The sequence below is a fragment of the Bacillus rossius genome, chromosome 13 (assembly GCF_032445375.1).
Source record: "Bacillus rossius redtenbacheri isolate Brsri chromosome 13, Brsri_v3, whole genome shotgun sequence".
NCBI classification, from domain to species: domain Eukaryota; kingdom Metazoa; phylum Arthropoda; class Insecta; order Phasmatodea; family Bacillidae; genus Bacillus; species Bacillus rossius.
The window spans coordinates 40,420,115-40,436,863 of NC_086340.1; the positions used below are offsets into that span (position 1 = coordinate 40,420,115).

Genomic DNA, 16,749 nt, shown 5'->3' on the forward strand with positions numbered 1-16,749 from the left:
TGTTAGCCAAACCAAATTTGTGAGTAACAAAATTGATTCATTACACCTAACAAAATATACAGTTAAACTGACCAAACCATTTTTCTGGATCAACAAAATCTTTCCAACAACAAAATATTTGTTTCAATCAACAAAATAAATGTATTTCCTCATATATAAACAAATATTTTTTTCTGTGGCAAACAGACTTTTCTCTCGGTGTGACGTGGTCAGATGTTGCACATCTGTGGCGAGTACTGAGAGACGATGACAGCATCTGCCCGTCAAGGCTTATGTCCTGTCCAGCCGGTGAGGCGACAGTCGAGGTCGCAACACGGTTTTGGAAACCGAGATTCGCCCCGTGCGCGCGGGCGATAAGCTTGCTCGCGCCTGTCCCTCCGGGGCAGTCCGTCACGGAAGGGCGTAACTGCCGGCTCCCTGGCGAGCTGTGACTTCACACGCGCGGATCGGGAAATAGCGGGGACCGCTGGAAGGGGAGAAGGGGTGAGGGGGTAGGGGGTGGGCGTGGCATCCGCTCGGCCGGAGCAGGGCTTATCCAACACCACATCTTTAGCGGCGATTGTTTAAACAGGCACTGGATTGTGACGTGAACACGTCTTTAAAATTGCTTCCACAGTGGGAGGCAAGTCTAAAAACGAATGATAACAAAATTGGGGGTACAGTTTGGTGTTGCAGCTACACATCTATCATATCCATTCAAAATTTAATTACACCACTGGATATATAAAGGATCAAAGAACTCGTTACGCCAAGTGAGGACTGTGACGCATCGCGCGCGGTGGAGGGGGAAGCGCCGCCATTTTGAGGTCATTTTGCTGCGTTTCGAGTTTTCCATTTAGTATAACTTTTGACTCGGAGAAGCTACGACGTTAGAGTTTCAGTTGTCAGCTATCGTCAAAATCTATCGATTGCATGTATAAAACATTAGTGTAAAATAGTTACAGTCAATATATATAGTTTTTAAATAAAAGAAATTGCGTATTTTATATTTTGTATAGAAAATATTACCTGTTACGTACAGGTATTCAAGTACAACACACGGCCGTGTCCATGACACAGCCACAACTCATTTATTTTATTTATTTATTTTATTTTTTTAGGTGAAACTGGTTTACGTCCATTAGGGTAGTCGAGTCGCTGATTCATCAGCGCGTAGCTAAAAGTGAAACCACTCGGGAATTTCGACGCTCGAAGGCTCTTCACCCCTCGCTCACGAACAAGCGTCGCGTCGGTGAAGCGACTTCACATTGCAGCATTCGTCGTTATGCTGCAACCGCAAAACAGTTTTCTCTTTAAAAATTTTATTACATTCCTTTACAATTGTGAAAATTACTATAGAAAATTTTCAGTTTGTATTTATATTGCGTTTATTGGAGGTTTTTTTTTTTGTCTGAAGAAATGTCGTTTCGTCATTAAAAATGTTCAACATTGTCAAAAAAAAAAAGGTATAACTGCTGAGACAGCTTCGTTACCACATATCAAACCTAAGGTACAGCGTGTTTGTGAAGTTCCTCTGACACACTCGAGCTGCTGACCGCCGCTCCCAATGGACGCAGCCCGCTGTACAAACACGTGCCGTCTCTCAGCGACACGTTCTGTGGACATGCGTGTTAGTGTGCGCAGTTGCATCATTCAGAAACACTATCGGAGAGTGGAGTTCCACTTCCGGTGCGCCATGTTTCCGGACAGCGACCGGCCGAGGCGAACAGTGCCACACCCGGACAGTCCCGAAGTTCTCCGATGTTTGCCGAGCGCTGCTCTGTGCCGGACGGATCCGACGATATTCAGGTGGTCCGATTTGCATCCCGCACGAATGTGCCCACGGTTTTCCCTGTGTCTGTGCAGGTTTTACCTGGGCCCAACCTATCTCTAGTTATAGTCTAGATTTAAGAGTGAGCTTCAGTCGCTGCCATGGCTGGCCAATCCCCTCCTAGCACATGATGCATGTGACCCTCTCCCTGCATGGCTGATCCCAGCATGACCAGGCGTATAGGCTTCGGCCTGAGACGCACCTAGGTCCCTCCCTAACCCAAACCCCTCCAAAACACACTTAGTTTTAGTTAGGTTAGGAAAAGAAAATCAGGTGGTCAGCTTCAAGTTGAGTCCTGAGTCTGGCCTCCAGAGCTCGCCCCCTCCCCCCTGGCCCAGCTCAGGCCGCTGCGAGAGGGGGAGAGGGAACACAGTTGCCTACAGCTCCACACCATGTGTCGCCGCCCAGGTCCTCCAAGCAGGCTACAAGCAGGAAGCAGTCTGCTAGCAAGGAGCAGCTGCCTGCAGGACGTGAACACGACCGCGGATTGCAGACGGCCAGACTCCTCCACGAGGCCTCAGCCCGGCCCGTCTCTCAAGCAGCACAGTCGCCCCTGTCCAGAGGAGGGACAAGCCAGGACACACACACACTTGCGGTATTTCAACAAGCGCACTCCACTGCTGTGCTACTGGGCCTCTCCGGCATTTACAAGGAGTTCAGAAGACATTTTTTTTTTTCTTAATTCCCTTTACTTTCAACAATGGCTATTCTAGTTCACCAAATATATATTCCAGGGTAGTTACACTGTTATCAGGTTTCATTTGGCACACCGATACGTTTGGTTATGTACCCTGTTGTTTACGAATGTGACTATATACGGGTTTGTGTTGCTACACGTGGGTCCATAGGCGTACCCAGGATTTTTTCGGGGGGGGGGGGGTCGAACCCCCAAAAAACCCCCCCTGGGTACGCCTATGCGTGGGTCCGTTATCTCTGTTCACGCATTTTCACTCATCGACTTCCGTTCCGTTTTAACTAAATCACTCCTACGAAATGCAGTATACGAGAACTAAGATGTTACAAATGCTCCGTGCATGAGCCGATCAGCACGTGGTCATGCAGTCGTGGCCAGAGCAGTTCACGGGCAGGCGGTCCTCTGAGATTTGGAAAGGATACAGATGGAGCATTAACCGTCAGATGTGAATCGGTTTCCCCACCCCATTTTCTGTCTGATTTTCACATACCAATAGGGTGGGCGTTTTTATAATTTTATCAGCTGTTCTAACCTGCTTTTATTAACAACTGTTGTTAAGATGTTCGAAGAAAATAATATCAAAATATTACTGGTTTATATATATGCCTATAATATATTATACTTCAGGTATATTAATGTGTATCTCATATGCTAATATGTTAATATTTTAAAATTTGTAAGTACTGATATGTTAATTAAGTTTTTATTTAAATGTATTTGTGAAAAATTTTGGTATGTGTAGGCTATAACATTTATCAGGTTTACTTTGCATATACCTAGTTAGTAAAGATGTATGTGGTTAAGTGTAAGACAAGGCGACCTTAACTACGCCACTTAAAATAAGGCAATAAATAAATATATTAAAATTCCAAAACGAAACTTCATAACACAAAAAATGTAATGATATGACAATGTTCGCAGGCTTTCACGGCCACTGTCTGAAGTAGCTTGGCTTCTGGGTTGTAGCCGCGTCCTTGGCGAACAATTCCCTGACGTTTCGGTCGACGTTGCAGTCGCCATCATCAGGGAGCAGTTACCTACTGAGGTTAATGTCCGTAGGCTTTCACGGCCATTGTCTAAATTAGCTTGGCTTCCGGGTTGTAGCCGCGTCCTTGGCGAATAATTCCCCGACGTTTCGATCGACGTTACAGTCGCCATCATCAGGGAGCAGTTACCTACTGGGGTTAATAATTTTCGCAGGCTTTCACGGCTATTGTCTGAAGTAGCTTAGCTTCCGGGTTGTAGCCGCGTCCTTGGCGAACAATTCACCGACGTTTCGGTCGACACTGCAGTCGCCATCATGAGGGAGCAGTTGCCGGCTACTACCCAGAGGCCCAGCTGCTCGCGATGACGTGAGCTGATGCACGAGCACGCGTGTCGGCACGCGCACTGGAGTCGGCGCACTCACCAGTGGATGAGCACGTGGCCGCCGCGCAGGCGGGCGGCGTGGATGAAGTCGTTGCACAGCGGGAAGTACTGCGTGAGGTTCTGGTCGGGCGAGTCCGAGGCCATCACGCACAGGTAGTGCTTGTCCTGCGCACAACAGACACTCACCCAGTGTCGCCAACACACAGCCCACAGGACACACAAGTGCGACTCTTTACAGTTATAACTAGAGACCGGAAAAATTAGCGGATTCAACGACCTCTAGGGTAGCCTCCATTACACATCTGCATTTCTCGAGCAAACACGCATGTACACTGGGTGCTAACTTGTGAGGCGTCTCCACTAGGTAGCTCGTGATTCGATGCTTCTTCGGTCGATAGTCTCTCATTTGCCCAGAGAGCTCCAGTTGAACTGCGAACCAATAGCAGAACCAGCAGAATTGTGCACATGTTTGAATTTCAGCCTATCACGAAATTAATCCGCGAATTTTTCCGGTCTCTAGTTATAACTGAAACCATGTTTCGCGCGACACGTGACGCTATCTGTTGGGCGGGCCCGAAACTACTTGCAAAAACAACTCGGGCGGGAGGTTCCAATCCAAAGTGTTACGTTTATAATGTTACGTTAATTACTTGACGACAAATTACTCAGTAAAATCGATTTAAGCTGTGCGAAAAACCCTTAATGCTCCTTTAGTAATAAAAAAATCATGTATAAAAATTAGTAGGAGATGCAAAATTTCTGGTATGCCACACTACATAATATGTGGCTACCAAAATAAAGGGAATTGAGTTTTCCTGGTTTGTTTTCCTGATAATAGTTGATGCATTACTTCTCAAAATCAATGAAGAGATGTTAGTAATATATTATGGAAACTACTATCTAGAGGGCGGGCCCGAAACTACTTCAAAAACTAGGTCTCAGTTTCGGCAATAAGAGTTTCTCGCCCTTGTTACAACCCGCCAATCGGGGAAACCTGCTATTCACAAATCATTCCGTGCACGCCCGTATAGGATGTCCAAAACATAATGTCCCAGAGTCAATTGAATATTATAACAGTTAAATTTAAGACTCTTTACAACAAACCATATGTCAAATTGAAGGTAAACTAAACTAGTTTTTCTTACAAATGTTCAATAAGTGCACTTTTAGTTGTACGACACACATCCAACCTAAAGTACAATTCTTCCCACACTATGGTTAACACGTCCCGAGTAATGGAAGGAATAACTTCTTAAATTCTGTGTGTAGGAACGTAAACACGATATTTTATTATAAAACACCAAAGAAAAAATTCACATGGAGTTATTTCAGGTGAACGTGGAGGTCAGTGAAAAAGAGCTCTGTCGTCTCGACCATTACGACCAATCCAACTGTCAGGGACCTGGACCTTCAACCACTCTCGTTCAAAGAGATTCCAATGGGGAGGGGCTCCATCCTGTGGCCAACTACAGTTTAGCTCTCTACTAATTAGGCTCAGAGTTGCCATATTGCGTAAGTGGCTCTTCAATTGAAAAAACCACAATGCAGTACTCGCGTATGCGCTTATCACGAACCAACACTCTACGATGCTTACAGTTGTAACTATTAAAATGTATAACTGGCACATTCTTTTATGGACATACTGTACTAGGCCTCGAGCAACTGCAGGGTTTTTTTTGAACCTCACGGTAATTAAAGTTTTTTAAAGGCCGATTTACACACACACGACGTGGCAGCGCTGTGGCCGGTCCGTAGCTGCATGAACAGTGGTCTAGCATTGACGCATGTTCACTCCGTCATCCGGCAAACTGCACTCGTAAATATCCACACCAGTTCCGCGGCGGGTAGACGAGGGGACATGTCCCGCGAGTAGTCCGGTTGTGACGGCGACATCACTGTTTGCGCGGGGCAAGTGGAAACAAAGCCCCTTGGCTGAATAATATAACCGACGAAGAGTTTTCGGTAATACTCAAGTAAGGTTTATGTACTTATACTTGTTCTGTCATTATCAACTTTAGTCTTTATATATATACATACACATACAGATTTATTTTCTGACAAGATACACTCACACACAAGCTTTCTTTTGTCAGTGATAAAAATTTTCCTGTTTAATTTAGTGAATTGTTATCAAAGTGTAAAAAAAAGAGGAAATGCGATTTGTTATAATTATAAATACCGACAAGCATATTTTCAACCTGGTGGGTGGATTCACGGCCGGCCACGGCACTATCACGGCACTATCACGGCACTATCACTGCCTGGGCGGCAGAGCGTGCTTGCAAGCAGCTCGCCTCTACAGCAGCAGGGACCCAGGTCTCGAGAGACGTGACAAAGCTACTTGCTGCAATTCACAGGTTAATTTGTTTCTCGTTTTTCATCCCTTACGTACATTTGTTACGTCACTTGAAAACCTTTACATCACGATTTTAACCTACGCTTTTTTTTTCTCTCAACTAATACGTGACCATTCTTGTTATCTTCCAGTCTGTTATACTCGAAGAAACTAACTAAATAACCTTAATTGTCCCCCTTTTTTTACTTCTTTTAGGAGCGGAACTTTGGAAAATGGGAGATAAAGGTTTTTGTTTGTTTATTAGTCACCTTCAAAACCTTGACTTTCACTTAATTAAAATTGGAGACATTAAATGATAAAAAAATATTTACCTATTTTTTCCTCCCTCAGGAGTATAGTTTCATTATTATATAAGTACATGTATATATATACACTCCCAAGGAAATGAAAAAAGGGGTAAATATAGTTTTATGATACCAAACATTTCTTCAAAGTTTATATATACACGGACACACTAGTGTTTAGTAAATTAGCCAAAAATCTTGCAGACAAAAAGTTTCAATTAAATTCGTTCAGTATTTCGCGTGATGCAGGATTAATCAAACGAACAGGGAATGGTGGCATATTTTATGGACACCTTTTAGTCCGGTCAAAATATACATAAAAATAGTGATCAAATAACAAAAATTCCGACAGAGCTGAATTTTGGTAGAGACCTTGGGTACACCAGTAGAAATAAAATGCCAAAAGTCCCCATAGATCCCATATGTGCTAAAAATATTATTCAAGGTCAAAGGTCAAAATTTTCTTTTTGTAGATTTTTCTCAGAAACGGTAAAATTAATCAAAAATATAGCCCAGACAAAAATTGTAGATTATAAAATTATCTACGAAAATGGTCTTAATACCTTTTTTCCTAAGAATCACCATTCCTAATATATCGCCATTCTAAAAGTTGAAGGAGTTAGATACTACATTATATGCACACAACTGTTGTGGTTGGTGAAGATGTTGATTTGTTAATACTACTTAATGCACGGATTCCAATTGATAAAATTATTTACTTTTTAAAACCCGGAAAGGCTCAATAGCGAGCAGAAATATATTCTTCAAAACGTTTATCTGCTAATCCAAAATGCCAAAACAATATTTTATTTTTACATGCGATAACCGGTTGTGATACTACTTCAGCAATGTTCAGAAGGGGTAAAACATCAGTATTGAAATTATTTGAGAAAAAGTATTTGATTGATTGCACTAAAGTATTTGAAGAAATTGACTCTCCTCCTCAAACAATAATCACAAAAGGAATTCGCTTTCTCCTTGCTGTTTATGGAGCTCCAACAAAAATTTATTGTATCGACAAGTATAGATATTTAACTTTTGTATCCAGATATTTAACTGTTGTAAAAAAAATACACGGAGCAAGAAACAAGTACCTACAACTATCTTGTCTTCCTCCAACATCGGCTTCTGCTCGTCAACACTTGTATCGAGTATTCTATCAAGTTCAGACATGGACATGACTAGGCAATCAACTGAACCCCGAAGACTAGGGTTGGGAATTAAAAGATAATACTTTGGAACCGATTCAAACTATACTCCCACCTGCTCAGGAAAAACTCCTAAACATTTTTTTTTTTTTGCAATTGCAAAAAAGGTTGTAGTGCTTAATGTGGCTGTAGAATAGTAGAGTTGTTGTGTTCAGCAGCATGCACTAATTGCCACGGCCAGTCTTGATTGAATGTTCAATTTAATCCAATATACGAACATTCATGTGATATCGATGCGGAGACAGCTGATTCATCTTCAGTTGAACAATTTCTGAACATCAAGCAAGAAGAAGAGGAAGAAGATGAAGAATAAATCAAAGAAGACATGACGGTTGAAGTTGAATTTGAAGAATATGAATGAGATTAGAATATTAACATAAATCAGAACTACAATTTAAATCAATCACCTATATCAATATCAAAATCAGTAATCATCATGCAGTAAATACAGTATTTTCCCGTAGAACTCCGTCATAACAGATCGTGGAGTAGGCCTACCGGGGAGACCACGTTAAAAACAACACGCCAAGTACATAACCTCACAGGTGGCGTGGAAATATGTGTATATAGTGTAGTATCTATTTAAACTTTTAGAATGGCGATATATTAGGAATGGTGATTCTTAGGAAAAAAGGTATTAAGACCATTTTCGTAGATAATTTTATAATCTACAATTTTTGTCTGGGCTATATTTTTGATTAATTTTACCGTTTCTGAGAAAAATCTACAAAAAGAAAATTTTGACCTTTGACCTTGAATAATATTTTTAGCACATATGGGATCTATGGGGACTTTTGGCATTTTATTTCTACTGGTGTACCCAAGGTCTCTACCAAAATTCAGCTCTGTCGGAATTTTTGTTATTTGATCACTATTTTTATGTATATTTTGACCGGACTAAAAGGTGTCCATAAAATATGCCACCATTCCCTGTTCGTTTGATTAATCCTGCATCACGCGAAATACTGCTTAAGCAAAGAGTTCACAAGCTGACTTGTGCCAGAACTCTCATGTTGCTTAAGCAAAGAGTTCACAAGCTGACTTGTGCCGGAACTCTCATGTTGCTTAAGCAAAGAGTTCACAAGCTGACTTGTGCTAGAACTCTCATGTTGCTTAAGCAGGATTAAATTTGAACGTTTTTAAAAAAATTGATAATATATGATGTTTAAAACGACATCTTTCCCTGATGGTTTTCTCTGAGTCCTCCTATTTTATCACGTGAAATTTCGATGAATTTCTACTTTTGCTTCAACTTTACTGTGTCAGAATTTATTTTTGCGTGTTCTGCTTTTTTACCTGACAATAATTTGATGCTTTTCTCTTGAGACCTATCGAATCCTTACTTCTCTTGCGAACACTAAGTATACATCCTCCATAATGTTCACTCTTAGAACTGACGAATGTGACCTTATTTAGAAATAAAATTGATTCTCACATAGCATTTTTCAGTGAATTTTGGGGTAATAATCCATCATAGTCAGATTATTTCTACCTATACTGGCATGGATAAGATCACCTCCATACTAGAACTCATGCATAATATTTCGACTTGTAATTTTTACATTGGTGGTATTTGAGTGATTTTTATGTTAGATTGAATTCAAAGGGTGGTGGGGGTAGCTGCAATATGCTATTGTGCGGATTAATTTGATGGTGTTGTGGGTTGGTTTGTTAATTTATCACTATGAATTATGGATTTAATGTGGGTTTGTAGGTATGAAGTTATTTACACAAGATGTCTCGTGAGAAACTAATGTTTTCGCTCAAGTCTCATGCTTAGTTTCACACATGTATGTGTATGTTCTGAATCCAAAAAAGTATTAGATTTCAATTTTTCTAACTATTTCCTTTCATAACTATAACATTTACCATGTCAAGTATTGTCATGTAGAAGTTTAACTGTGTGTGTAGATAATGTCTGTGTGCTGAGGGACTCTTGGGTCCACGATGTCGTGAATTGCTTGAGACTGTTGTGGATAGCTCAGGGTCTCAGACATTATTGAATCATGATTGTGAAAGTACCTTGCGACCCCATCTCTAATTGGTAAAGCCAATAGTGGTTGTACTTGGTCCAAGCTATAGAGGTTAATCATACTTGTTGCATGGTTGCTACATGTTTTTTACCCCATGCCACTTCACACATCACAGACCTACCGAAACTCAGGAGTTGTTATGAAAACCTGCACATGAGCTAAGTATTGTGCTAAAATTGTAACAATTTTTAGGTTTGGTTGGTTTCAAGCAAGTGGCTTCTTTGTTATATTGAGGGGTAGTATGATTAGTTGTAGTTTGTAGGTGAAATTTTTGGATTTCGTGTAAATGAGTGGATTTGAGGCTGTGTATTCATTTTTTTTCCTTTTGTAAATAGCTATCTATATGATCTTTTAAATAATTTTCTTAGCTATCAGTACTTTGAACATTTTTTTTCTGCTAGCTTCTTCTGTGTACTTAAACTTTTGTGTGAAAATGTAGCTGTGAGGGCTTTTGAATATTTTTCAGTTTAATGCTTCTCTGTACTTAAACATTTGTTTGGAGAGGGGGTTGTGTGGACTTTGAATTTTTTTCAGCTAAATGCTTCTCTGTACTTAAAATTTTGTAAAAGTTACCAGTTACCTAGCAGGACTTTGAATATTTTTTGACTACTTCTGTGTAACTTGTCAGTTTCAGTACTTTAACATTTTAGTGAATTTTTAGATTATTTTCGGGGCAAGGTAGTGCTGACTTAAGGATTGGTTTGTTGAAACTGTAGTTTGTAGGTTTGAAGTTATGTATGCAAACATTTTCATGTAATGGCTAGCTACATTGTTTTCTTAAGACTTCTGTTATAGTTCTCCATACGTTGGGCTTCCTTGATAAAAGTATTAATTCTGAGTCGTTGAAGGTAACAGGGGCGTTCCAGAGGCAATCCGTCAGCCCAATCCTAGTAAAAACTCGAGTGTTGTCCGCTCGTTTTGCCGTATGGTGTCTGGTACCATCCAATCTAGACAAAATTTAAATATTATGTGTTTTAATATGTTGCCTTTGTAAATAAAAGTACATTATGTGGGCAAGTATGTATTTCAACCCAGTGCACGCATGCGCACACATGTGTGTGTAAGTGTGTGCATATGTGTGTGTGTGTGTGTGTGTGTGTGTGTGTGTGTGTGGTAGGATGGTTAAGTCTAACATGTAAATAAAACCTGTATGAGATAAAATAATTTTTAATTTCTAGATGTAGTAACAGCAACCTAGGATGAAATTTCTACCGTAAGGTTTAAGGGAAGAAAATTTTTTTTTGGTCTTACAGAATTTTAGCATGATGGTGAAGCAGCATCATTGTAAAAGGGATAGAGAGTGAGATGTTTTATTTGACCAATGAAAAGAGAGCTTAAGGAATGTCTCCTTAAATGGTTGTGAAAAGGGTTGTTCCTGGAACATCAGCAAATTGTGTCATACTGTGGATGTTCAACTGATTGTTCGCAATGAAATGCTAAAATTTTTTAAACGAATGTTGGTCATAATAAATGTAGAATAAATTTTTAATGTTTTAGTTTTGTAATGTGTTCTTACTTTTAAATAAATGTATTAAACATACCCGATTATTTATTTCCTTGCATTACTAGTATTATCATTTAGCTACCTGTCTACCCGAGTGTCAGCTTGGCGCCACGAAGTCGGTGACTAACGGGCCTGTTGTAGCATGTGCGTCATGACTGCAGCTCGAGTGCTTCGTGATGACACTTTGACGAGCTGTTTGTGGCAGGCTCAGACATTCCTGAGCACCTCATGGCGCCACAAAGTCGCGGACTAATGTACCTGCTACGACATGCACGGTCAAGTATATTGTTCGGGCCCTCTCAGCATTGCGAGACGACATTCCTGAGTGATGAGTCACGGTGCAGGCAGTGCCTCGCGCCCTAATCTCTAATCACCTAGGTCATTAGTGGTTTTACGCGAGAGTGGTTTCCCATGTTTGGCTGTCAGGTTACATTTCTAACACCACCCCTCACAGACCTGCTACGACATGCACATGAGTCATGCTGGGTTTTTCCGAAGACAATGGCACTTCCATGTACTACATTCCTATTGGCGGATACAACAAAAATACTCTGTTCCTAATGGTTTTTCCAAGAACAGGCAGGTCCGAGGCTATAAAAGGCCGGGATTAGCTGTCGGAGCTTCAGTGTGTTGTTAGAGTTTGAGTGAGCTAGTTCGTGTGTGAGTTTCGCTGCTACCACGATTTCTACCACCAACGTTACTTCGTGTTCTACAGCTCCACTTCATATTTTTCTGAGGTATGTTACATGTTTCGTTAACATTGAATGTTTCTCAGCTTTTTTGTAGGTTATCAGCTAGCTAGTTTTTTTCTCTGTACACTTATATGTAGGTAACCAGAAATTTTTTCAGTTTAAACTTTTATCAGTATCTACTTTAAATATTCTAGCATTTTTGGGGTGTGAATTAGAGTAGTTTTGAGGTTATGTAATCAATAATTTTTAGTTAGCATTGAATATTTTTCAGCTTTGACTTTTATCAGTACTTTAAGTATTCTACCATTTTTAGGATTGTACATGAAGGAGTAGCCTTGAGGTTATGTTTGCAACTTTTTTATTTAGTAACAATGCTAGTAGTTTAGGTTAGTAAGCTTGAGGGCTAGAGTTTTAAGATTATGTAGGCAACTTTTTTATTTAGTAACATTGCTAACAGTTTAGGTTAGTAAGCTTGAGGGCTAGAGTTTTGAGGTTATGTTTTGCAACTTTTTTATTTAGTTACATTGCTATCAGTTTAGGTTAGTAGGCTTAAGGGCTAGAGTTTTGAGGTTATGTTTGCAACTTTATCGTGTTGACATCTAGCTAAATTGTATTCTTAATTCTTTTGTTATAGTTCTCTGTGCGTCGAGCTACCGTTGCGTGTTCCGTACGTTGAGACCAGTCTACCGATTGTCGTGATGATGGCATCTACTGTTCAGAAATGCCGTTTCTGCTCTGCCTCCTTCACGGCATCTAAGAATTGCTACCGGCACGAGCGACAGTGTGCCGAGAACCAGCATCGTGACTACCAGCAGTGCCACCTATGTGGAAAGATGGTCGCACGCAGCGATAAGATGCAGCAGCACCTTGCATCATGTGCTGGAGCTGTTGCTACGACATCAGGCATGCGGTGTAGCTTCTGCTATAAGGCCTTCGCCCGTGCTGATTTTGCTAGACGACATGAGAAGTCGGCTTGCGGTCTCAACCCAAACCGCATAGCACATACCTGCGACAACTGTGCTAAGGAGTTCGCCAGGGCTGACAAATTGAAAGCCCACATCAAGGTATGCAAGGGGCCTGCTCCACCTCCAACAAAGAAGCAGAGAATGTCAGCAGTTAAGCCAGCAGTACTGCCTAAACCATCAACCAGCCGAACAAAGGTGGTGACCGGCGCGGGTTTGGCCAATACCCACGGCTTCATCACCGCCGAAGTGGGATTCAAGGGTAACTTGAAGACATATGTCGCAGTAAATATGTCAAGTTCTTCCAAGGACATCGGTACGTACCTGGACTCCATCAAGAACAAAATAATAAACCAACTTGTGGAGGATATTGAAGAGAATGGACCACTGAAGTTTAATATCGTGCTCGAGTGCGACTATGAAAAACCAGTAGATGTCAGTGAAGACAAGAGGGCCTTCAAAACCATGAATGTCCCCCTCTACGCAGTTCACGAGGTGGAGGAAGCAGTTGCCGAGTCCATCTCCAAGATCTGCAAGGAGGAGGAAGACTACATGGGGAAGGGGTCCGGATGGACTTTGTCGGCCGTTAAGCGACTTCAACTACGAATAAACAAGCTCGATCCACTCCGTGCCAGCTCCTACATCGAACTACCTACTTCCATCAAAGACAAATACGCAGTGATCAATCCGCAAAATCTTGAAGACCACATGTGCTTTAAGTGGTCAATTCTTGTCAAGTATGTGGAAGGATGGAATCCTGAACGTGTCAACCAGCGCTACCATGACTTGGAGGGGAAGTTCAACTTCAACAACATCGAGTTTCCTACTCCAATCAGGCAAATACCGCTGTTTGAAAAACAGAACCCCGAAGTCTCCATCAACATTTACAGTATCGACGAAAATCTGAATGTTGTTCCTGCACGAGTCGCTCCTGAAGAGAAAGAACATCATTTCGATCTGCTGCTCTTGGTCAATGACAATTCGTCCCATTTCACCTACATTAAAAATTTTTCTGCCCTGGTTCGGTCCCAACTCACTGCACATCATGACGCTATCCACGTATGTAAAAGATGCTTCAAGCATTATGATGATCGGGATAGGGTTAGCGGGCTCACCGGTCTTCAGTGTTTGGAAAAACACAGTGAGCTCTGCAAACAACACGCTGCTGTTCGAATGGAGATGCCACAGCTTGATGAAAACGGCCAGCCACCTGTACTTCAGTTCAAAAACTTTCATCACAGTGACAAGATGCCCATCGTGGTATATTGCGACTTTGAAGCTATTCTGGAGAAAATCCATACGTGTCACCCGAATCCTGATGAAGCATACACACTGCAGTACCAAAAGCATAAGGCATACAGCTACTGCATTTACGTAAAAGCAGATAACTCCATCATTCCTGCACACCTCACTTATTCACTTCCTTCACAGCCTGAATTGTATCGCGGTTGTGACGCAGAAGATAAATTCATATCCCGCATTGTGGAGATTGGACATGATGTTCAGAAAATATTTTCTACGTCTGTTCCTATGACTCCGCTCACACATGCACAGAACATTGCTTTTCTGCAAGCAAGGTGTTGTTGCTACTGTGGAGGAAAGTTTGGAGGGGCTGTAAAGAAAGTTCGTGACCACAATCACTTCACCGGCGAATTTATTGGACCTGCATGTAATGACTGCAACCTTCTCAGGCGCAGACCGAAAAAGTTGATTGTGCTCTTCCACAACCTGGCATACGATCAGAACTTCATTATCAGGAAGTTGGGGTATGATAGTAAAGACATCTTCATCATTCCGAATTCGGAAGAGAAGCTGATAACATTTTCCAAGAAGTTACATGATAAGTTCAGCATTCAATTTGTCGATACCTTCCGTTTTATGAGTCGGGGTCTTGCTTCGCTCGCTGAGTTCTTGCCTGCAGACAAGTTTGTCAGTACTACTGAGTTTTTCGCGCCTGATGAGTTGGAGTTGGTTACCCGCAAGGGTGTCTTCCCGTATGATTTTGTGGATTCTTTTGCTCGACTAGATGATACTAGTCTTCCATCCATCGATGATTTCTACAATAGTCTGACTGATTCCATGATTTCAGAGATGGAGTACGCACATGCGGTGAAAGTCTGGGACAAGTTTCAGTGTGCTACTTTGGGGGAGTACGCTGACTTGTACCTAAAGACGGATGTTCTGATTTTGGCGGATGTATTCGAGAATTTCCGTTCCATATGTTTGGAGACATACAGCCTTGATCCGTCTCACTATATTTCTTGTCCAGGGTTCGCTTTCGATGCGATGCTTCGAACCACAGGTGTACAGCTAGAGCTTCTTACCGATTATGATATGTACATGTTTGTGGAGGCCGGTATTAGGGGGGGAGTAGCACAAAGCATTAAACGTCATTGCGTAGCCAATAACTCCTACGTACCAGAAACACATGATGCATCCAAGCCATCCACATTCCTGGAGTACATTGATGCAAATAATTTGTACGGGTGGGCGATGTCTCTGCCGCTCCCCATTCAGCATTTCCAATGGGCAGACACATTAATTGATGTCGTGTCTGTCCCAGATGATTCTCCTACAGGCTACATTATTGAGTGTGATGTGGAGTACCCTCCCGAGCTCCACGAAAGTCATAAAGACCTGCCATTTATCCCCGTAAATCAGTGTCCGCCCGGTTCAAATCAATCAAAGCTGATGACAACACTTGAAAATAAAGAGCACTACATTGTACACTACAAAAACCTACAACAAGCGGTATCTCATGGGCTGAGAGTGACTAAGATACACCGAGTCCTGCAGTTTGAGCAGTCGGCATGGTTGGAGCCCTATATTCGGCTGAATACCAACAAGCGGAAAGCAGCAGCCAACGAGTTCGAGAAGGAGTTCTTTAAATTCGCTGTGAACTCTACATTTGGTAAACTGATGGAAAATAAAAGGCGGAGGCTCAAAATGGAGTTGGTGTGCTCTGAGAAGAGGTTCAAGAAGTTGGTGTGTCGTCCGTCCTTCAAGGACCGTACAATGTACGAACCGAATTTGTCTCTAGTCCACCTTAATCACGAGACCATCATTTTCGACAAGCTGATTTATGCCGGACTGGCCGTACTAAATCTTTCAAAGACTCTCATGTACGAATTCCACTACAATACCATGAAACCCCGTTACCATGACAATATTCACCTGATGTATATGGATACAGACAGTTTTGTGTATGAGATCCAGACAACAGACTTTTACTCAGACCTCAAAGCCGACCCTACACTGATGGCTATATTCGACACCAGCTGCTACCCTTCCGGCCACCCATGCTTCTCCCCCATCAACGAGAAATTTGTCGGTTAATTCAAAGATGAATGTGGGGTAGAAGTGATGGAGGAGTTTGTAAGCCTACGGGCCAAACTGTACGCCTACAGGTGTGGTGGTAAGAGCGAGAAAAAGGCCAAGGGCATCCAGCGATGTGTGGTCAAAAACCACATAACATTCGATGATTACCTGGATGCTCTGCAAGACCATCGCACAATGAGGGCAGGCGTTAGAGCAATTCGCTCCCGTCAGCACATACTCTATACTGAGTACAGTAATAAGCTGGCCATAACGTGGGAGGACGACAAACGACTGATCTGCGAAGATGGTATCCACACAGTCCCCCACGGATATGTTGGAGGCGACGAATAATTTTTTTTTTGTAAAATAGTTTTTGATTTAAATAGTTTGGCAGTTTGGTAGTTGTTTCCATTTGTTGTATAGTTTTTCTGTTTTGTGTTTTATAGTTTTCATTTTGTTGTATAGTTCATGTTTTTGCTGTACAGTTTTCCATTTTTGTTGTACAGTTTATGTTTTTGAT

At 41.7% G+C, this 16,749-nt stretch overlaps 1 protein-coding gene across 1 annotated transcript in view; it reads right to left on the bottom strand.

Annotated features, from left to right (window-relative positions):
• LOC134538468 (dual specificity protein phosphatase 22-B) overlaps positions 1 to 16,749 on the bottom strand; it is a 189,192-nt gene that overhangs the window by 71,864 nt on the left and 100,579 nt on the right. The window contains exon 3 of the mRNA XM_063379801.1: positions 3,913 to 4,037. Within this exon, the coding sequence (XP_063235871.1) occupies positions 3,913 to 4,037 (125 nt within the window). The remainder of the gene's footprint in view (positions 1 to 3,912; positions 4,038 to 16,749) is intronic.